This window comes from Passer domesticus, chromosome 3 (genome assembly GCF_036417665.1).
Source record: "Passer domesticus isolate bPasDom1 chromosome 3, bPasDom1.hap1, whole genome shotgun sequence".
In the NCBI taxonomy this organism is placed as follows: domain Eukaryota; kingdom Metazoa; phylum Chordata; class Aves; order Passeriformes; family Passeridae; genus Passer; species Passer domesticus.
In genome coordinates, this window is record NC_087476.1 from 110,134,477 (window position 1) to 110,158,621 (window position 24,145).

The window sequence follows — 24,145 nt, forward strand, 5'->3', positions numbered from 1 at the left end:
ATCTACAAGTAAGGTGGACTGTGTGGATCTTCATATATTTCAAAAAATTGAGACCTGATTTAACTACAACAACTAACTAAACTGCAACAAATTTGTATGACCTTTGCAAAGTGTATCTGTAATTATTTCTTACACCACTTGTCCTACAAAGATAAAAACCTAGAGAAAGACAAAAACCTTTACAGCTATAGTGAATACTGTCTTTAGACTGGCAGATTAAGGGCTGTCATAACCAGCCACACTGAATTTCAGAAAAGCTGCCTCAGAAAAGTAAACACTTGCTGTTCTGGCATCTGAAGATCACCATCACAGATACATAATCCTGTGTGGGGCAAGAAAAGCATTTCTATAGTCTGTAGCTGTTTGGTTACATATCACCAAGGCACTCATCTTCCCAGGTCTCCAAGCAGAGGAGAAGCCCTGAACTCAGCTGATACATGTGTGAAAGAGCTAACCTGGTACTCTGGAGAACTGCTGCCCTACTCACTGCATCTCACAAGATGCAACAAACCCCTGAATGATTAACACCACAAATGGATCACGTTTCCTGTACAACAGCATTTTCAGTTGAGTCACTCTATCTTTTATTTCTTTGCTGCCCTGGAAAAGACTGCACAGAATGGTGAGGACAATGATGTTTTTCCTCACAGATAACCAATTATAAAACAGAAGGTAGAGAAGATAAGAGTGTTGAGAAATTATGCACAATGTAGCAATGCAGCATCACATCTACTAAGATGTTTAAGGCTACAAAGACAAGCTACATACATTATAAGACAACTATTTTTCTTCTTTTGGTCAAAGTCTTTCAGGCCACCTCTCAGTACCCATATTCTCAGTTTTCTAATACAATACTTTTTGCTAATTCTTTTGCAAAGGTAATGCTAGATTTAAAAATAATAATAGAAAAGTGTCTTTTCTCTAAGGTTAAGTTGTTTGATTTTGACTTTGAAGGCTTACGACACAAATTATGTCACAAATCATGCCTATAAAATAAAAAGCCAAGAGCTAGAAGTTTAAAAAGTTACAAGAAAATGAAGACAGCTACGAAACTGCTCAGGTAAAATTTTCTAGCACAATATTGTATTTGGCTTTCTAGTAAACATTAGGAAAACTAAAAAAAGCGCAAGAATAGTAATGGAGTGAAGAGATTAAATATAAGTATTTTAAAAAGTAATCAGAATACTAAATTATATTCCTTTTACTGCTCACTTCTTTCAAACAAATATTCCTGATCTATGCAGGGTATCTAGGACCGAGCTGCATAAGAACAATCTACAACAATTAAGAGTGTAAAAAGGGAAGAAAAAATTGTTGAATATGAAAAGCACTAACACCAAGATGCATGAAGTTTCAGAAAAACTGACATACAGATAGAATCAGGAAAAAAAAAATCCAAACCCCAAACACAAGCCCATGCTTTGCAGCACAGCTTATGAAAATGCCAGGCTGCTATCAAGACAAACCCCACACACTGAGGTCAGTCTGAATAATCACATAAACATCTTTAACATGACTTCAACACAAACAGAAACCCTAAGTCAAAAGTCCTTAAATCAAATCCTCACTGAAGTTCTGATTAAGGCAAAGTTCTGAGGACAAAGTATGCAAGTGAGTGCATCTGTCAAGTTGATATTGGTCTTTCCATGGCACGCCAGCATGGACACAGCTGATAGAGTACAACCCTGAACTGAAAACACTGGGCCCATAATTCTCTCCCACAATGCTGGCCCTTCCTGTGTCACCCAGCCTTAGAAGTCTGGAGGGAAGGCAGTTCTTGTAGCTTGGGGCACAAAGGAAAAAGTATTGTCTAGAGCTCAATTGCTTCAGGCCCCCACCCCCTCCCTTGCATGAGAACAATCTTATGCACATGTAATATCCCATGTGAACTGCCAAACATAATCACTTTTTACTGACTTTTTGTATTTTGCTGCATGTATTTAACACAGAGACAGAAGCATGAACGAGTTACTACCTTGTGTTTTGGCTGCACAAACCAAGTGCCTCACCTGCATACATGTGGTATGTCAGCCTCTCGATGAGCTTCACAACAGTTCCTGCCTTGATGATGGGGATTCCAGATTTGGGCTGCATGTTCTCTTCAAACACAATATTCTCTTCAGAGTCGGGTTCTGCAAATCTATAAAGCTCAGGATTTGGAAATCTCATCTGCTCCTCTTTTTCTTCTTGTAACATTGTTACATCCAACATCCTTTCCAGCGTGCTTCTATATTGCAAAGATATCAATGCTGCCATCCAGTTGTTTTTCTCTTCAGCTGATTTAGCAGCAAAAATAACACTGTTCTCATCTTTTAAGATGATTTCAAAAGCATGTCTATACTCATTAGTGTCATCTTTATCATTGATTTGTACCTTTCGCATGAAGAACTTCTCCTTGAGTCGATATTCTGCATTGCTAGCACCAGGAAGTCTTGGCTGGCCATGATTTGACTTACAGCAAATCATCAAGCCATCAAAGAGGAATATGTGTCTCTCGTGCTTTGCTCCTACACGTGTGAGTGTTCCTTCCATGATGAACTCGTTACAGCACTGTCCAATGTCTTTACCCTCCCAACCATCAATATTTTTCTGGATTTCATTCATTTTCTTAATTGCTAGCTGCTTCCCCTTCATCTGCTGAGTATAGAACCGGCATGCGGATTCACTTCAGTGGAGGATGGGAAAAAGGCAGCCTATTAGTACACATGTTTTTAAAAAAAACATAACCACCACTAACACAAAAACACCAGATCACCCTTCTGAGTATTCCACTCAGAATGCAGAAGTGAGGATTCCACTGAGAATGCAATTTCATCATTCAATATCAGCACCATTGCAAAGTCTTGACTAAAGTATCTCATCTGACAAATTTTCTACTTATCTTCAGCAATAGATGTTTTACCTAAACACAAACAACCAGAGGCAGGCAAGCTGTGAGTGCTTCTTAGCCCAACAAGCCACTCACTTCCATAACCAACAGAACAATTCTAGATGGCATTAATTTGAAACAAGTACATTCAGAAAAACATAAGCTGTTAAATGCATTCATGTTCAAGCCTAAAGGTTACCCCTGGCAGCACAAAAATTATCTGGCAAGAAAAATATTGAAACAATTTTAAGAGCAGTTTTAAATTCAAGAACATTCCCTTCTAACCACACAGAAAGGTACTTTTAGAATATTTTTAGGTGGTTATTTATTATCTGAGCACAATTAACCCATAACTTTTGACTTACCAGTGAATTCTCAGAACGTCTCAACTACCAGTTTGCAAGGACACATAGAAATTAGAACTGTTTTAAAACAATAACAAATTATCTTGGCTTTGATGTCACTTCCTCTGAAAAAGCAGGCTTGTCACAAACTATTTTGTTCATTGTTTACTAAAAGAGGAAACCGGGAGCCCTGGATTTATAGCAAAGCAGTAAGAGCAGAGAGCAGAAAAACCGGAAACGTTTACCTAAGCCTTCGTTTTGCAAGGCTTTTGGAGCATATCCGTTCCATACTGCTTTGAAGATTTAGCAGGGCAGTTATTGCTTGCTTCAAGCACTCCTTATCCTCTTCATCCTCACTTTTTTCTTCCAATTGCTGTGAACATTGAAAGTCAAAGACAGGAAGTGTTACAAGCATTTCGGTACGTGCAAATCTAGAAGTCTGACCCAGGAAGAAGAAATCTAACCTTCTGCTGATTTTCCATGCTCCTGCTTGTTATAAAAGTTCATGGTAATAACCAGGTATGTTACTGACACAGGTGAGAGACAACTCTCTGCTAAGAGCTTAATCTCACTAAAATACAGCACAGTCACCAAGGTCCCCCAGACACAAACACACTCAGACATGCAGTATTTATCTCAAATTGGTCTGATTACCCTTACAACTCCTTAATGGAACCCATGTCAGGTGTTAAATCTTAAGAAGAACAAGCAAGGAAGGAGGTCCCCATACACACCATACTACAGGACAAGATCAAATCAGTCCATAACATATAAACATCCTGGAACAGGCAAGCTGGATCCAAAGCTAAGCAGAATTCCTTCATCATATTTAAAAATAGAGGATTACAAAGACTCTCACCTCATGAATAACAGTCTAATTACTAAATCAGGTGGAAGGGGACCTTGGAAATTATCTCAAGCCAACCTCCAGCACAACTGCAGAGCCAACAAAAATCAAGTTGCCCAGAGCCACAATGAGTTTTGAATCTAAAAATGAAACTAAAACTGGATAAGAAGGGTTAACACTTAATATTTTGTGTCTAACTACTGTTATGACAGGTAAATCTTTAAGACAAGATATGCCATGTTTAAGATTGCTTAAATTGAAGATTTGCATCTCAAATCTTCATTTAAGCACTAAGATGTTTCATGTGAGTGAAAAAATAGGTGACAACAGTTGTGGATTAGATGTCAAACTGAAATAACATTTGCAGAATTACTAACAGACAAACATTTTAGACTATCACACACCAAGAATTAGCTCCACACAACTAAAGGATTTGTTTTGGTGGTAGAAGTGAAACAAAGGCCAGCATGAACCAGAATGAGACATCCTTGGAGAAAATAAAATTGTGCTGTTTGATTGCAGTGTAAAATATAAGTATTGTCCTCCAAAATCCAACAGAGTACAACAGTCATGTTTGACATTTTAATGGGTCAGGGAACAGCAGTAATTTTTCCCTAACTAGAGTTAATCATTCAATGCAACAGCTGTCAATGCCAAAGACCACTTTATTTGTTTTCAGCCATAAGGATGACCACAAAGTTTATTCTAGGCAGCTTCAGTTCACGTAGCATCATCTGCTGTACTCTCAACCTAAGCAGCATTAGGTGGGAGAGCCTACTTGAGTAACAACCACTGAAATAGGTCTGAGAATGCACCACAACAAGCATTACTCCCCAAAAGAACCTAGGGAGTTGACATCATCCAAGAAGGAACAGACTACCCTCTTCATATTCCTCTACTCTCCAGATTCAGTGGAGGTATCATCTCCCCTTTGATTCAGTTTTGCAGATCTGGGTTCAGAGAGGATTTCAGACTGAGGAGGCAAGTCTACCACTGGCAGAAGTCTTGAAAGAAAGCTTTGAGAAAGCTGTAACTACCTCTAAGATTTTGCATCTTTCCTGCACAAGCACTCAGAGAAGGTTCTTTGCCTTGTGTGCTGCCTTTTTACCAACTTCCATCAAAACAGTCTGGATTTCCTACAATTTCTGGGTTGCTACTCTTCAGCAGTGGAAGAGATTGCTTAAGCCTGGTCTCTTTGAAAATAAGCTTTACTAGGTCCTAGAATATTCTGTACAGTCTCTTCAGAAACAAACTAATAAAGATTAACATTCATTACTGCAAAGCATTTTGCTCTTATGTTGCTTTTTACAGCAACCTCTCTCCAGCTGCAAAAATGTTGATATTTATCCACGTCCCAAAGCAAAACACATATTTACATACAGAGAAAGTAGTTAATTCTTTCCCAAAGGGATCCATTGGGAGTAATTCTATTTCCAGTGGCAAACAGAAACGAAATCAAAATCCAGTGAGTGCAATTATGCTCCAGGTTTAACATTTAGAAAGTGCTGTGCAGAAATGTCTTATCTTCTGTGTAACACCAACACAAATGCCAAATCAAGCAATACTCTGAACTACTATGAAGACACTTCTCTGGACACAGAAATTTGGAAGTTTATATTCCAGCTTGGTATTGTACAGTTACCAAAACCAGACTTAACCACAACTCAGCGTAAATTACAGCAATGATTTCATCTTACACTGCCCCTGGACAGTTTAGAAAAGGTGGAAAGTGAAATGGCATAACTGGAAAGCATCCAGAAAGTTTCTCTGCAAATCCCACTCATTCTTCTATAGCTGTGCAGTGCCCCCTAATGAAGAAACCAGGGAGATGCTAAGAAAGTGGTGAGGGGGCTTTGTTTTTTTGCACTATATACTACAAAAAATATTATAATATTATATGAAGTGCAGACTTCTGATTATCAGTAGTATTATAGAGATTGTGGGTTTTAACAATCTTATGAGAAAATATTGGCTTATAATTCATGTGATTCCCAATACTCCAGGCACAAGACACTGTTCATTCAAGGAAAAAAAAAAAACAAACTTGGAAAAATAGACTGCTAGAGAAGTCCCCAACAAAAAGAAAGTACTCTACATTCTAGACCACAATTTCTGAAGAGACACCAAGAAGTGCAAGACAAGGTATTTTGTTCTACCTGTTGCATACCATAAGGATTACATATTTATAAATTCAAAAGATATAGAAAATAAATCCTTCTCATGCAGTGCACAATTAGACTGTGGCAGTCGACCTCTTACACTGTCAGAGGAGCATCTCTCTGGAAATACAGTGACAGAAAATACAGAGGAGAACCATACCAGCAGGTGTCATGACAGATATGAACTTGTACTTTAGGGTTTGCATCACAACCTAGACTTCTGTCTTCCCAGAAGATTAAGTCTAACCACTGAAATTTGTGAACTGCAAGTTCCCCAATTCCTCTGGGAATCAAGACCACAGCTTCAATACACAGAAGACTGAGCTATTTTGCAATCAACAATAAGAACCAACAAGGTGGCTCAACAGCACAGATACTTGAGAGCACTCTCTGACTTTCTGTAATTCCTAAAAAACCCAAAAAACTCAGCCCAAAACAGCAGTGTACTGGGGATGAAAGAAAGTGTTGTCATATCTAGAAATTTTTAATTTTTAGAAAGCATCAGGAAATCATCTGGGACAGTAAATGGGGACAACTGCAGGGAACACTATGCACTTCTGGAAAATGTTAGCAGACTAAAAAGCACCTCACATTTGCACCTTGAAGAAAACTCCACATGCCATATTCCTGAATATACATACACAGTTTCAATGCACTGAAATTTGAAAAAAAAAATTAGTTCTCATATAAACTCAGACAATCTTGAGCACAGTGCAGTAAAATATTCATACAGTTATCTGTTTATTTAGAGCTACATTACAGCAGGAGTGTCAGTTGCATTGACAGTGGAACAGAACTTAGTATCTTACTGAAGCAATGATAAAAACCTTTTCTCCACTCAAAGTTTAATTATGTCTACTCCCTTTAATTTTTAAAAGTTACATGAACTAGCACATGTCAAATATCAAACCCCAGATATCAGATAATTAGTTACAAAAAGCCTTTAGCATTCTCTTGGAAGTACATTTTAAAAGACACAGAAGCTAAAATGCCCTCATCTTTTATTTCATGTTACATTTAACTCACAATATAAAATATGATCAACCCATTGGGAAGCATACTGGACAAGTAAAGCATCAAAACAGAGGAAAACAAAAAGCATTTCAACTTTTAGTACAAGATTCCTTGTTCCTTCACCTCTTTACTATGTGACTTAAAATAGATCCTAAATATATGTTGAAAATTCAAGTACATCAAATGTCCTCCGAGCCCAAAAACTGTAAAAACATTTGGGCTAAAGAAACATGTGAATTTAAGGAATTGTTACTTTGATTACCCAATGTGAACGTTCTTATTTGGGATAGTGTATGTGTGAAATTAAAATAATTATGTTTCAGACTTCAATTACATTACTCTGAAGTGCCATTTTGAAAATCGGGATGGACACTGAGGAAAAGTCAGGAAGACCCATTGAGAACTGTATACTACACAAGCCTGTCAGCTGATGTTTCACTAATTCAACAGTACAAAATTTTCTAGAACAGGTTTCATATGTGGCCAATTTGCCATTAGCATTCCCATAAAGGGATACAGCCTGTCAGAAGACCTTATTTGCTCCAGGGCTACAGCACCCTGCTAAGTGTTTCACCTGGTGTCTGCTCAGCAGGAAAAGGTGCAATTTTGCTTTCAGTTTCTGCAATTTTGCTCTCAGTTTCTGCAGCTGGGAAGGGATTCAAGTATGCAATCAATGTTAGGTTACACACTCAGCATCTCCTTCACTAAGGAAGGGATAGAAAAGCAAAGTCTTTTTTCCAAATGTCTTCTCTGAGGTTCTCACAAAACTATTTCCTAAACATTCAGACTTTGTAGGCTACTAGCAGCCATTTATGCATCTTACATTCCATTACTGGGAATGGCTACTTTGCCTATAGGAGGCCTTGACTTCTCCAAGTACAGAAAACCCATTTGCTCTGCATTTTTCAGAAATATTTTTTTTTTTTCTTTTTTTTTTTGCATGTGCTGATGTCTCCTTCACAGCAGCATCATTACCTTTCTGCAACAAATGTACAAGTTCACACAGATCCTTCCAGAGCCTTCATGCTCTGAAACTCTCTTCTCTCTTACTGTCACTTTGGTTTGTCTCATCACTATTAGCAGACCTGCAGAATACATTAGAAATTTACAACTCATAATTTAGTTAATAACATTTAGTTAGAGCAGTATTTGAAATATCACAGAATATTCACCTACGTGCTTCCACACTTGTAATTGAGGTCTTCCATTTCCTTCCCCCAAATTTTCCATCACAGTAAAGACAATGCCATTTGAAAACATCTTCCCTTTCTCTTTCGTAATTCCAAAGTGGATTACAATCTACTTTTTCTGCTTCGAAACAATTCAAGTGTGATCTTTGCCAGGAAATTTTACTAGATGACACCTCTATGTTTGGACAAAAATGTATGAATTTTTGAACAGAAATGTATGAATATTTCGATGCTAAATATGGTGAATGCACAATTTCAGAGATCATTCTGAGAAGCAAGGGTAGAACCCTGTTGATTTTAAGAGGAACACTGGTGGTTAAGTAAAAAAAAACCAGCAGGTGAAATGAAATGAAACAGCAAGTGACAAGAACAAACCATGAATGCCTTTGTTGTTCCACTTATGTTTGTCCTTTGTATTTCCAGTTTCCATTGAATATCTCAAAGTATTGACAGAAAACATAAACCTCCACTGTTGTAAGAGAAACAAAGAAAGCTGGCAGTAGGACTAAATCCACAGCTCCATATCCAGAAGTATTTCCAGTGAAGTGATGCAAGCATATGGAAGTCTCAACTGCTGCTCTACCTCTCTCCAAGGATCTGCCTTTTGTACACAAGGTGGCAGGAGAAGAGGACAGAGAAATACACTACAGTTTTTAAAAGATTATGCAACAGTACAAGTGTATCAGAGACTGTATCATGACTGCCACAGTCACAAAAACCAGGAGTTGAAAATCCCAGCTAAAATAAGCTTCTTAACATTCAGTCCTTGATGGATTTTGTCAAAAATTTATTTAGCAGGGAAAAAAAGCATCAAAATTTGTGCAAATTCCTCTAACACCCATGCATTTTCATGGGAGCTTGGTCTTAGGTGTTCAGCATGCTGAAGCTGCTGCCATGGAAGTTGAAGTGCTCTCTACCATCACTAATAGCAGCCACTGAACAGTGGGAACAAATCAGTTAATACAGCTCTTCTAACTCCCACAGGACTACAGAGCGTTTGCCATGCAGGTGGTTCTGGAAAACTGATTGGAAAACAGGACTTTGGAACCCTACAGTTAAACACGTAAGTGAAGTTGTAACTCTGGAGTTCAGGACATTCTCCATTTGACTTCCCAAAGAAGTCTGGCCCTGTGACATCCCACTCCTGCCTCAAGGGATCAAAGTACAGCATTTGCTGTTACAGGTCCAGCAGGACTGACTGACACAGCTCAAGTGCCACTGAGGACTGGAAGGCAAAGGGTCACAAGGAATATTTTAGGCTCATTTTTGTTATATTTTATCCAGTTTTTGCAGAAAAGCAATTTTAGAGGGATAATAGAAAAAAAATATTCTCAGAGGTACCTATTTAGAAAGGAAAGATACTTATTAGAAAATTTCCTGGAAAGGGACATCTGCTTCTCAAAATCACAGCTACATCCTGTATATAAGGAAAAAACCCTATGAAGCAAAACACGCAGCTCCATTACAGCTCCACAACAGAGGACATAAATCACTGACAAATGAAGTGACACCCACATGCATAGATTCATCTGATACACAGGAAACACATCAACGAGTGCCACAGCTAGAGAGAAAATTAAGGACCAGTGAGTTTGATTAACAATAACCAAATTTCTGTGAAAAGTGCACACACACCCACAAATGTGTGACAAAGTTTTATTTTTCCCTATCAACCTTTTGAACCTATTTCCCTTTTGGCTGATGAATACACAACTGACTTAAGGCGTAAACCCACTAGCACTTAAAGGAGAAAAGAAATAGAAATACTGTCAATGAAACCCCACAAGCAAGAAATAAATACAGAATCTCATTTCTTCATTTCACCTGGCTGTATCAACTCTGGCTTCCACCACATGACAACTCCTGTACCTTCACAACATTCCAGTTCTAACACAGGTCTTCTTAGCCTAACAATATGAAGTTTCTTAAGTTTTTCACCTACTGTCACATTCTAGGAAAACTCTTCTTAGACTTAGTCCAAATTTTACATCACCCCAGCTTTTTCTCCTAAGAAACACCCAAATACACTGGGTAGACCTTATCACACAGAGATAAACTGATAGCAACAGTTTGGTCAAGCTACACTTCCTTTAACACACAGACTTCCATCTGTCACAGAGACCTAGAAGTGCACATGATCTCCAGTGGATGGAATAAGTCATCCACATCTGCAGCTACATTCACAAAGATATGTAAAACATTAATACTTCTGCTTTTTATTTATTTCAAATGGTATTGTGCATACAAGATACTGCCCTTGGAAAGAAGCACTGAAGAAAAAGTGATTTCAGAAAGTAAAACCTTGTGCTGATATTAAGTGAATACGTTCTAGAAATAATTCACAGCTAGTTCAAATCCATGCTTTACTGGTTTTAACAGTAATTAAAGGATACTTTGCAAATTGACTAAAGCAACAGAACCTGTTAATCACAAGGTTTGTACTGAAGACAAGCAGTCCAGACAGTGTTATGAGACAATGATCTATAATTGCAGATATTGTAAAACCTTTGCAGACTGACAAAGTTCAGCTAATTAAAACTTTGATTCTCCACCCTGGGCTGGGTTACACCACTTACAGATGGGATTGGAAATCAAATTCACTCAATTTGTTATACTCTGGAACACAACACTGGGTGAAACAAGGCTGAGAATTAAAGTGAAGTCAAATAGTTTGGGATGTGCTGCCCAATAAAAGACACAGCAAGAAACTTAGGGGATCAAGCTCAAGATACTCTAGTCCTAAACTAACATTGCACTACCTTGTGCCTTCTTCAGGTAACAAACTTAACATGTAACAAATTTAATACTAACAGGTTGGGAAAAGGAGAGGTTATCATCTTGAAAGACCTTGCCAAACCAGAATTATTATTTTTACCATTAGCATGGTGGAAGAGGAAGACAAAAAGGTTCAGCTGAGGAGTATTTGAGCTGAATTGCCAGTCAGTAAAACCTGAAAAGTTACTTATCATCTCAGAACGAAGTTTGAAAAAAAATAAACATAATAGATGCTGCTGTGAAATGAAAGCATCCTGAGATTTTAAGTATATTATAGATAGAATTCCAAATAAAATATAAATACTAAAATATTAGCATTAATTTAAAGCATTAAAATATATTAGCAAAGTGATGATAGTTACCATTCCTAAGTCATGGGATTCAAGTCTGCAGTTGGCTTAAAAAAATTCAAACCACAAAAAATCCCTACCAGGTTCTCCTGTTGCCCAGAATATACTGTTTCATCTAATCAAAGTTTATACATGCTTTGCAGCATTTCTACCTAACAAAAGAACTTTAAAGTAATCTATTCACCCAATGAAAGACTATCATACGTGCATACAAATGTGCAGCATTTGAAACAGTGCCCAATTCAATTCAAAGGTCTTGAAAACCTCTTTCCTCAATTACTAAATATCATAGAAATGATTCTATAATTTAGAAAAGCTCATTTATTATCTGAACATCTGCAGAAAAGTGCAGTTTCACACAAAGCTGCTATCTTACATAGTTCCTATATAAAAGTTTGAGGACTTTCAGATTGGTTGAAGCAAAGCACAACTGAAGGAAGACTCAGCTAAAAATATAATATGCATTTGTGCATTCCTGGTACCCTGTCCACCTTAAGGAAGGCTTTAGTTTCTAAATAGAGTAACCTTTAGTGAACAGAAATTTACTTTTTTTTGTAGTCTGGATAGTTAGAAGATAACTGAAATGCATTTTAAATAGATTACTTCAAAATATGCAACATTATACAACACATCTCCAAGATAAATGCTAACCTCTCTATCCTTAAGTGTATCTATGTTCAAGAGAAATAAAATTTTTTTTCCACCTGCTACTTTGCCAACATTTTGTCTTTTCTTACCAGAGGTCCATTTTCATAGCATTTTAAACTTGATTATTCATAGACATACTTGCAATCACTAACTCAGGCCTCTTACCAGACAAGAGAATTCAATACTCTCTATCAGTGGAATTGTCAGGACGATATAATTGCACAAACATCCTTCTGTGGCAGATAAAAATCAAGCTGGAATCTGTTCCAAGATTCCAGATATAAGGAAGAAAATATTACTGCTAGCAAAGACTATTTGAGGCAGGGATTCATATTGAATTGCACACTGATGTTCTCATTGACAGCTGGAGATGCTGCCACCAGAGATGTTGCCTCTCTCTTCATGTGCCCCTACTATCCCTCACTGCCTATTCTGTGTACATGACATGTGTGTGCTGACAGACCACAGTGACAGGTGTCCAACTAAAACGTGGCATGAGCAACATGGTGGGAAGAAAACCTGGGTGCTTATTATCAGATACAGAATAAAATCCAGCACAACAATATCAGACTGACACAGGGTAGAGGAGTTCTGTGTGTGTGTGTAGAGCATGAATGTGAAAAGAATAATTTTTCACAAAGCAGAGGTCATGAGTTGCAAAAAGACTGATAAACTTGGGAGGAGAGGGGTCAGCTTAGACTCCAGCCTGCCCTAGAAAAGGCAAACACAGGCTGCTCCCTGTTCCATAGGCACACATGCTCTCCTTTCCCCCCCTAAAATTGCCAGTGGCAAGAAGCAAGGCAGGATGGCTGGGTGTCAGACAGCACTAAGCCTTCATGCTTTGTCCATTAGGTAATACAGTGCCATGTTCACATGGAAGTATGCAAAGCCTCCAGTAGTGCATTTTGAGACTGTGTGATAACAGTGTGACCAGAGATACCCTATGTCTGTGCAGTTCTTTATCAGACAAAATGCAAACAAGCTGTGTCAAACCTCCCTTCCAATGGACTGCCATGAAAGGAAATGCTCCATATTTTAAAGATGTCTGAAGTCAGACCAAACCCATGAATGAAACAAAGAGATCAGGCATACATCCCAAAATTTTTCAAAAAACCATGTTATACCAGACATGCTATGTGCCAAAAGTGTACATGTAGGTCTAAATCACTAAAAATGAAGTTACATATGTAGACACTTATGCTCAAAGATGAACTACTGGCTTATCCAAAGACAACCAACCAAACATTCAAGGAAACACAACAGATTTCTTTAAATTTGTTTTGGTTTTTCATTTTTTGTTTTACTTCTGATCCAAATTTTTATAAATAGTTCTTTGGAACACTGTATACTTTATCAATTTCCATTAAGCCCAGAAGAAGATCCTACTGGAACATTTTCCTCAAAATGCTTTACAGTCCTTAAGGATCATTATGCAATACTGATAAGTGACCCAGAGAAACATTCTGCAGCTATTATATGTGTATTGTTACCCTATCAATGCAAGGTCTCATTACAAATAGCCCAAGTATAAATATTAACCAAGCCTTCCATTTGAAGGAAAGATATCACCTTTACAGTCCTGTGGGATGTGCACTGCAAGAACCCTGAAGCTTCTATTAAAATAAAATGAAGTCTGAAGGGGAATCTTGCTGTGATTTCAAATTTACAAAGTAATAGCCTGGCATTTTCTGTAATACAGCCATGTGCCATCACCTGCTAGCACTGCTGAAACAATCATTCCAAGAATATGAGTGTGTAGATCTCTACTGCTTTCTAGATTGACAGATAATTCAACAGAAATAATTATCAGCTGATATTCAGTTAATTACAGCATCCACCTGCAGAGCACACAGCCTGCTTTTCTCTCAACACAGCAGGTTTATTATTCACATTCTAGTAAAAGATTTTACACCTAACTGAGCATCCAAAGCTCTCACCTAACACTGAGAACCATGGAAAAAAACCCCAAATCCCCAAACACATCTGATTTACACAATATTCTTACTTTTAGCAGTTCAAAATAATGAAGACAGTGGTAAACAGGGGCGAGGAGGAGCCGGGGTAGAACATATTGAACAGCTTCTTTAAAGCCTTCACCTATTGACTAGAAACAAAATAAGTTTCAGTCTTAAAACAATACATGTACTGAAGCAATAAGACAATGTAATTAACATAGTAATATCAACAACATGTCTTACTTAAAGGCAAGTTACCTGTAAATAAAACGCTGCTCCTGGCTTTGATAATTGACTTAGAAAATGATCATGAAACCCAGGTCGTAAAATATCTTGAGCATATGATTCATAGGGATCAAATGCTAGTTCCTAAAAAGAGACAGAATAATTTTACAATCACAGAATCCCAGAATGGCTTGGGTTGGAAGGGACCTCAAAGATCTTCTAGTTCCAACCCCCCTGCCATGGGCAGACATGCCATCAGTTTACAAAACTGTTTTAACAGCTAAACTTCCATATTTCTTATAGAAAATATATATTCTACATAGGAGAGACTTTTCTGCATACTTTTCCCAACACACATATAGAGAAGAATCCATACTTTTACATGCACAGACACATGGAATAAATCAGCCTAAAAGAGATTCTGGAAGTCAACTGGTCCAATTCTTTGTTCAAAGCAGTGCCCACCTCAGGGCCAAAGACAGATCCATCGTTTAAGCTGGCTGAGAATCCTCAGGTCTCTCATCCTGTTGAGTTCTAATTCTAAGAACAGAGGCACCAAAACCTCTTTGGGCAGCCTATCCCAATGTTCAATTGTTCTCATTGCAAATTTCCCCCTCTCCCTCCAGTATCTAATTAGGATTAATCTTTTTGCCATTTTTATGCTCTCTCACTCATCTCACAGCTCACAACTGAGAAGAATCTGCCTCGGCCATCCTCACACCTTCCCTTCAGGTAACTAAAGACAGCAGTAATATCTCCTGCTTCAGCCTTCTCAAGAATCAACAGACCCAGCAGTCTCAACCCTCTTTCTACATTGTGGGCCTCAACTCCTTAATCATCATGGCAACCTTAACTAAAGCCTATCTTGCCTCTCCTGTACCAGAAAGCCCAAAACCAGAGACAGTACACCAGATGTGGTCTCAAGTTCTACACAGAACTGCCAGCTATACATTCCCTAATAAAACCCAGGAGCTAGTTAGCCTTCACATCCCATCTCCAAGGATCTCCCAGCCCTGGTAAGCAGACATTACATGGGGTTGTTTGCTCCCAGCTGCAGAATTTCATGTTTGCCTTTATTCAGCTCCAGGAGGCTCCCACAGGTCCATTTCTCCAGCCCGTCAGGTCCCACAAGCAGCAGCTCTGTCCTCCTGTGTGTCCCCCCACAATTTGGCAGCACCTACCACCTAGATGATGCAGACCTCCTTCCACAACACCAATACAGACATTAAACAGTATTAAACCCTGAGGAATGCTGGCAACCACTGGCCTCCAGGTGACCTTTGTGCTGCTGATAACAATCCTTCAGAAGCCTGACAGCTCAGCCAACTGCCCATGTTCTACAATTCAACCAGCTAGGCTGCATCTCACCCCTGCTATGACAGACTGTGCTGAAGACCCTGCTTAGCTCAGATAAGAGATAATAACTGCCCTTCCCTTCGTCCACAGACACAGCCATCACTCTGAAAGCAGTCAGCTGGACAGCTCCAGTTTGTCCTTTGGAAATCTGTGCTGGCTTTTGCCAACCACCTTCTAGTCCTTCACATGGCTGGATGTGAAGTCCAGGAAGATTTGCTGATCTTCTCAGGCACTGAGGAGAGGCTGACCAGCTTCTAGTTTTAAAGGAACCTCCTCATCAGTGTTGAGTTTTTTTCAGCTCCACTCTCTGAACTTTCAACAGCCACTCTAAAAGCTGAGATTTAGAAACTAAAAAGATAAGAGTACTTTAAAAAATGGACAGTCCCTTCATCACAGGAAGAAGAGGTCTGAAACTGAAGAAAGCCAGCTGGAACAGAGATCTAATTGCAAGTATTAAAATATGAATAGCAAAAAACCCCATCAAAACCCACAACACCATTCTCTTACCTCTGCCATATCTTCAAAACAGCTGCCTACTAGTGGGTGAGGACTACCTTCATCTGTCATTTCAACAGTGTCCTCTATATGACCCAGTAACTTCACACTAAGCTCATGGATGTCTGATATACGACTAAATATATTTTCCACATCCTGCAACAAAACAAGACAAAAGTCAAATGTGCAAAGCTACTCTGTTCTGATGTAAAAGTCAAGAACTTCCTTAAATTGAACAAGATTTTACAGAAATTTTATAATACACTTTTTCTGTGATTTATGCAAGATCATAAAATGTATTTTAAAAATAATGAATATATAAAGATATATAAAATGTACATTATTGAAACATGACAATTATGATATTAAAATTACAGGCCTGTAAGTGAACATAAGTAAATGGGAAGGTTTCTTCCACAGTCCTACAAAATCTGCAAGTGCTCTTTTACTATTTCCATATCAGAACTCAAGAAAACTGCTTTTTCTACTACTGATACATTAAACTCAACAACAGTTAGGTTTGGGAAGTATCCACCTATATTTACAGATATGATAGCAGGTGCCTTTTGTTTGTGGTTTGTACAATACTTACATGAGATGAAAACAGTTTGGAGTTGGAGGCATATGGCTCTCTAAAAACTCTGATAATGAGGTTCAGTTCCCTTATGTATTGTCGAACTTCTGCCATAAATGACTTCACTAGGTCATAATAGGTTTGCTCCCCTGAGGTGGAGGGTTCTTCATCAGATAAAGTTAGTGCACTTAAATCTTCTACATCTTGATGGAACATATCCATTAATACCTAGGCAGCAAAGAGAGGGAAATCCACAAAATGAGAACCTTCTTGAGATTGACTATGAAGTTACCAATAAAGACAGCCTATTATTGCCATGAAATCAGCCTGATAAGCAATAAGATCGTTGTATTATCACTCTGCAATCAGGTAAGCATTAGAAAACCAACACCCACTGCTATGAATTTGCAAGTCACTATTTGCAGTGGCAATTTCTGAAGACTCCCAGTCACTTAGACCAATCCAGGCATCTCTCCAAGAACATGGTCCTAAAATCAATTACAAATTTAAAAGGTGAAATACACAAAACCAATTAGCATTTAGCTGTGTTCTGTTGCTCTGAATCAGCAGTACACAACCTAAGTTTCTGAAGATACTGTCTGAAGATAAAAGTTGCGTGTATTCTGGCTTTTCAGCTTTCAGGAACACACACATGATCATGCTCAGAAGCCTGTGATCTACCTGCAATGAACACTGGCCTGTCCAGTTTCTGTCCTTAACTGCTGAGCTCTCTTGTTAAAATGAACCCTTGAAGAAGGGCAGCAGCTTCAGAAACAGTTCTGGTGCAGAACTACACGGACAACAGGAACTCTAAACACTCTGACTACCAGAGGTCCCAATTCATACCCAAGCAAGATTTACCAAACACAAGCCATCAGTAATTTAAAGTTCTCAAGAAAAGTGGATCACTGGACACTTCCACCAAATGTGCTGTGTGACGCAGGAGTCATTACAACAACTCTCTAGAAGCAGAAAAATGCAGGACATGTTGCATGAAGCCTGACTTCTGAAACTCTAAGAACAGGAGGTGATTCATGCGTCAGAGTCAGTGACTGTACGCAGAACTCAAGTTAAAATGAGAATCCCAATTCTGGGGAATGGGACATTACAACATCACTACTGTAGGAAATCACATGGAATAATCCAAGTATTCAAGGAGACCCCACCATTTCTAACTTTCTTTCACAGATACAGTTTTAGCACACTGCTAGGAGATTCCAGGCTGTAGCCATCAGGCCCATGTCACTCTACTAGGGAAAACTGGGCTGAGATGCTAAGGAGATGGGGGTTTTGTTTGACCCACAGAAACACTACTTTTTACATGCAATACAGTCTAAAGTTAGTGCTGCTTCACAGTAATTTTTAAAGTATTCACATGTTGCTGACATTAGGCAGGTACAATCAAGAGAAAGAGAGATTTAACAAGCACAATCAAGAGCTTTATAAGCTCAATTAGCTTTCTGGTAGTTTTGTTCCATTACTGGAACCATATTTTATGACACTAATTTCTTCTTAGAAGATATATTATTCCATGTACTCACTAAGAAAAAGACACTGTCCTCTCAAATTACCTACAGATTTAGTTGTTAACCTGACAAACCAGAGTTGGGCTTACCTTATCAGCACACATTGCTACTTTAATATCTTGTTTTGTAATCTCATAATGTCTTATATTCCGCACATAATTCCCAACCAGTTTTAAGATGTCTGCAGAAATGTATTCTAATACTGCTACTATGTAAACAGATACTTGGTGGTCAATTTTGTAGCCTAGAACTTCCTGAAAAGGAAAGAAACAAAAAAGCATTCCACTGTTACTCAGACGCTGAAACAGACACTGTAGAGTACAACTCAAACCAGTCAGTAAGCTTAAGACCCTGCTCAATAAAGATTCACCACATATCTACAGCCTATTTTAGGAAGAGAAGCACAGGAGTGTGTAGGCTTAGAGAAGAAACAGTGACATTGGAGATGCTGCTCTATTAAAAGTGGAAGCGACAAGAGCCAACCAACTGTCCCAAAAACCTCACTTAAACATTTAGGGCTATTTCCACGAGTTTCTTGAGTGTTTTCTTAGTCATGGAAAATGAAACACAATCAAACTTATACAATGGGTTCTTGGCCTTGTTTGTCCAAGAGAGACTGGAGTGATTTTTAACTCAGAAATAAGTATATTCCATTAACCAGAACACTTACAACTATGCAACAAACACAGATATTCTTACTTCCTTTAGTTCACAATTCAGGCAGCACACAGACATTACATGAAACAAAGGGGTTGACCTGTAACTGCATTCTGAAAGCAAGATTCCATCACTGCTTACCTTTAACAAGGGATGGATTTTTTCTACCGGAAGAGATAACGGATTCCTTCGTTTCCTCTTCTCAATAGCAGACTGGGCATCAGCTATTGCCCACTTATCAATAGGATGGGGAAAACTTTTTTGAACACGATCCTTTAGACAAGAAAATATGACCAAGGAGTAAATGCACCATCTGAATGATCTCTGCAATGTAACTGTGTTGTCAAACTGCTTTCTATTACTTAACAAAGAAATGGTTGCTAATATTTGGATTTCAACAATAAAAGCTTATACAAGATGTGTACATGTTATCATTTTGGTACATGCTGCTCACTACATGCATAAGGCTGTTTCAGGGTACCATTATCAGAGAATTATCTACTGCTCAATATTTAAGAATTAAGCTGCAACTGAAAGCACAGTTTGCTCCCCTTGTGCCATGCTTGGTAACTCTTTATTTGAATACATGTCTGCATACCTGACACTTCATTCCCTGCACAGGATGGTCACTGAATTAAATGATAACAGGCTTTTTGTCTTGCCTTTACTGATCAGCATATGGTCCAATTTGAACACATGCAAACTGCCCTGATGAGGACAATGAACATAACAGGAGAACAGCACTCACATATTCTAAACCAGTTTTCAGGCTACAGGTGGGCCAGACATGACCCAGTTTATTTACTCCTTCCAGCAGTGCCTGAGGACACCTGCACACTCCCGTGCTTTGAACAACCCTCCTGCTAGAGCTCACACACAGGCCTCTGGAGGTTTGAAAGCATCACCATGCTTTTTTGTAGCCCTAGTATCCACAGATGCCAGAAATCTATTTTCTCACATAATTTTACATTTATTTTTTCAGACCACAGTTACCACTGAGTGTTTCAGTTGCGAGTGCTCACTTACGTAAATATGGCTCCTGTTTGAGTAACCATGAAATGAGGAAGACAAAGTTAATAACCACTTACAGAGAGCTGGCACAGGAAAAAGTACACAAACAAAAACTTTCTAACAAAAAAAGTGAAAGAATACTATTCTATAAAGGTAATACCCAACTTTACAAAGTGCAAACTTTTTTCTTTCCTTCATAACACTTTGGCAAAAGGAAAGCAGAGGTCCTACCAAAAAAAAGTCTGATTCACTATCTAATACCAACTCACACTCCTAGTCTGTTGACTGAACAATGAAGGTGTCCCAGGGGAAAAAGGAATGTGTTCGACCACATAATTAAAAACAGCATCATTGTGCATGGGGGTAAATGGTGGTTGTTTGATCATCTCTACTTTTTCCATTTCTCCTGCTTTCACAGCCACAGGACTTAAAATACAACACTTTGTGACGACTTTGTGACGTTTTTGTCAGTGTTGTTTAAAACAGCATTAAATAACCTTCCCCAAAGCTCTTGTCTCTTGAGCTGCCGGACCAGAATGATGTTGCAAAACAGGTCAGCCATTAAAGAGAACACTGGAACACCACTGGAGGTGTCAGTGTTCAAAAGGGAAGAGGAAGGATGAAATTCATCACACTTGAGCTCTCAGACAACCACAGTTTTAAGTGTTTTTTGTCAGTGATCCTTTATTTGCCATTAGTCCACTTTCCTCAGAACGTGAGGAAGTCACTTGGCACAGGCCCTGGTGCCAAGCACTGGAAACCAACAGGCACACAGACTCTGTAGCCTGGCACCAAATCTTTAAATCATGGTTAAGCACCACGTTCTACCAAGGTATTCAGGTCCTACAAATTTAAATGATACAGCTTCACTAATTTGTTTCTCAGATGGAAAAACTCTTTGGCTCAACCTCTCTTCTTAAACTTTAAGCTGCTCTGCTGAGCAGCAGAAGCTGTAGACCTTTGAAGAGGAACTGGTAAGAGACAAGGTCTCTGTACAGAGGAAAGAAGCATTCCTAAACTCTTTCTGAAAAACTGGTATTTTTGTTTTAATTTCTGGGACAGCAGGGGATATATCAGCCTAAATTCCATGCTGAGAAAGCAGCACAGAGCCTCAGACTAAGCAGCTGTAGTTTGCATACAATATCCTTGGAGGAAAAAAAAAGGTCTTTTGAAAGGAACTAGTCAGCTTTATAAACAAAACTTACACTCACCATCTATTGAAAAGTAATACAGCACACAGTTTTGCTGTGCATTGAACAATAAATTCAATTGATAGGAAAATGAGCTATTAGGGAACTCAGCAGGCTTTATGCAGAAGGCTGTGCTACATAAAGATACATAATTACTGGTTTCCTTTTTGCATTATGAAATGGTTAATATAGTAGCTTTCATGTAATAGCTCAAATTTTTTGCAAAAACGTTTGTAATAAGTGTTCTCTATACCTCTACATCCAGGAAACTTCTTGGTTGAGCTTGACACAACATATTTAACAACTGAAGAATTAACTCCTCCACATACTGCAACGCATCTTCAGTAGAGGAAAGCTTAGGATGGACTTGCACCTGAACCTAAAAGAAAGAAGAATTCAAGATTTGAGTTTTGTTCTTCCCCAAACCACATGCTTTACTTGCAAGAAAAAAAAGATGAGAAAACCAAAGCCAAACAGCCCAGAAAAACACAATAACATAGCTTTGTTAAGGTCCATCAGACAAACATGAATGGTATTTCTGTCAGGTGCGAGGGTTCCAATCTCAAATGCTTCATGTACTCAAATCACTATAAATTGTATTTAATGTCAAGAAAATGGTTCATTAATAACTGTGGTTTAAAAAAACTTTTAAAGCCCTTGCATATACTTATCTCTCTCCACTAGCTCTTTAACCACTGTTTTTGCAAGAGGTTTCAGCAGTGGGGGTTTTTCCCCTTTGACACAATCCATGACAACAAAATACATAACATTTTTCACAGAGCACACTACAGAAAAAATTACTTCAGTAGCATTTATTATTTCAAATTATTGAATCCACTCTCAGGAAGCATTCATAAGATTCACTTAGAAGTTTGTTTCCATAGTGATTTTTTTTTAAATGTTAGCCTCTAGTAAAAAAAAAAAACCAAAACAAAACCAAACACTTCAAAAAAGGCCAGAGTGTTGTCCTGGCATTAAGTGGCAGTTGAAAGATTTTGAAAATTTGGTCCCAATATGTTTATGTGTATGTCATAAGTGTGTCTAATTTCTTACTGGTGAAAATTCAAAAAGGAACAATCCCCCTGGCTCATGCAATTTTTTTTCCAGACAGTCATGTAACTTCTGACACCTGAGGTATACTTTTCCTTTGCACTTCTGTAGTTCACAAATTAGCAAAGTTTTAACCACCCAAAATTTCAGGTACACAAAGCTCAGTGCTTCAGAGCATAAACAGGCAGTTTAATCTCAGTTCTACACCGATGGCAAATATTATGCCAGGGAAGCTGACTGCTGACTTTCGCAATGCATCTGTCAAGCCCCAATTTCATCATTTTACTGTTCCCTGCACACAACTCAAAATGCCTTCGGTTCTCTCAATCACTAACATGAGAGCCTAACAACTCTGAAGCAAAACCCAACAATCTGCCTCCTCCAAATGTTAAACCAATGTCTACATTCAAATAATGCTGCCATAATTATTTAATTTCACACCTGAGTCTTAATTCCTGTTTGCAGTTATAGCAAGAACTAAATGTTGTGAAGTTCAAACACAACAGCCTCCAACAGAAATCCACCTGCCTGCTAAGGCACTCATTAGTCTGAAAGCTTCATGTCTGGGCATAGTCCTGGTGCTCACTTAACTGCTGCTGGGATTCAAATACGCTGGATCACGCGTTTGGCTTCTTGCAGACTGCACACCCTTATTCAGCAGGTCTTAAAAAACACCTCCAGAAGTCACTGCTTTTTAAACTTAAAAGCAGTCTGGCAAAAATAGAACAGAAGAACTTCTCTCCATTTGACTATTTTGATTATGCTAACAGTTTCACTTTTCCTAAGAACTTTACTATGCACAGCTAGAGTGTGTTTGTGGAGCTACACGAATAACAGCATGCCAGGCAGTCCCAAACATTATTTACAATTCAAACACTGACATCTGAAATACTGTACCAGCTTGGAACACCCTAACACCAGAAATTACAGACTTGCCAAAGTGTTCTCTTAAAGAGCAGAGCTGATCTGAGCTGTCTGGAAGATGCTGCCTTTAATGTGTCCTTTTTTTAAAGCAGAACTGAACAGATTTGTATTACAGTGGCCCTATATTATACTCCAGCACTCTGTATTTCAAGAAGTGTTAAATTACCAAGCCAATTCAACAAAAATACTCTAAAAGTACAGAGCATGATGAACCAGAGTGATGAAGAGCAGCTCTGTTTTCTCCTTTACTTAGAAAACAGACCAGACTTTAATCACCTCATTACAACTCCTTTGGTCTGTGACACACAGCCTATAAGAATAAGAGCAAACAAACAAAAATACCACATCAGGCCATAACCTGAAACATTATCCACAGTCAGCCAAAACAGAGTCAACAATGATAACCTACTCCAAGTTCAGGAGATAAAAGTTTCATTTCCCTAAGCATTTCTGTCTGGGGACAGTGACAACATCATTCTCAAAGGCCACTGCCCAGCTCCACTTTAACAGAGCATCCACCTTGGCAGAAGAAAACATCATGAGTTGCCACTGGCTTGCCAGCACAGCTTATCTATATTAAGTAGATGGTAAATAACCTTCATTGCTACGTGACACTTAGTATCAGTTAGGGTTCAAAGTCATACAAGTGAACAAAAGAAAAACAACCAGACTAACAAGGAAAAGTACAGCACGCTTTGGTGCACAGTTTTCACAGAAATGTGTAATTTCAGTATCTGCACTACTGTAGTACCCAAAGGCTCAGACTGAGAATAACAGGGTGTTATTTGAGGGTACTCGGTGTAAGTCCCAAGTCCATTATCTAAGCCATGATGCAAGACTGGGTAAGATGCAAGATTTAGTAAAAGACAAGAAATGGGAACATCTGTTAGCATAAACCATCACATGATTAGTTTAAAAAAAAAAGAGAAGATCGAATTACCAGGGGGTTTCCATCTTTCTCATAAAGTAATCTCAGATTTTAAATT

The 24,145-nt window shown here is 38.4% G+C and overlaps 1 protein-coding gene across 5 annotated transcripts in view; it reads right to left on the reverse strand.

The window, feature by feature from the left end:
• The window catches only part of SOS1 (SOS Ras/Rac guanine nucleotide exchange factor 1), a 43,226-nt gene that overhangs the window by 12,763 nt on the left and 6,318 nt on the right, over positions 1 to 24,145 (reverse strand). For all 5 annotated transcript variants that reach the window (XM_064415084.1, XM_064415080.1, XM_064415082.1 and 2 more), the window contains 9 exons: positions 21,439 to 21,564; positions 19,126 to 19,257; positions 18,417 to 18,581; positions 16,820 to 17,029; positions 16,240 to 16,383; positions 14,410 to 14,520; positions 14,202 to 14,300; positions 3,459 to 3,586; positions 2,010 to 2,665 (listed from right to left, as the gene is read on the reverse strand). In XM_064415084.1, the coding sequence (XP_064271154.1) occupies positions 2,010 to 2,665; positions 3,459 to 3,586; positions 14,202 to 14,300; positions 14,410 to 14,520; positions 16,240 to 16,383; positions 16,820 to 17,029; positions 18,417 to 18,581; positions 19,126 to 19,257; positions 21,439 to 21,564 (1,771 nt within the window). The remainder of the gene's footprint in view (positions 1 to 2,009; positions 2,666 to 3,458; positions 3,587 to 14,201; positions 14,301 to 14,409; positions 14,521 to 16,239; positions 16,384 to 16,819; positions 17,030 to 18,416; positions 18,582 to 19,125; positions 19,258 to 21,438; positions 21,565 to 24,145) is intronic.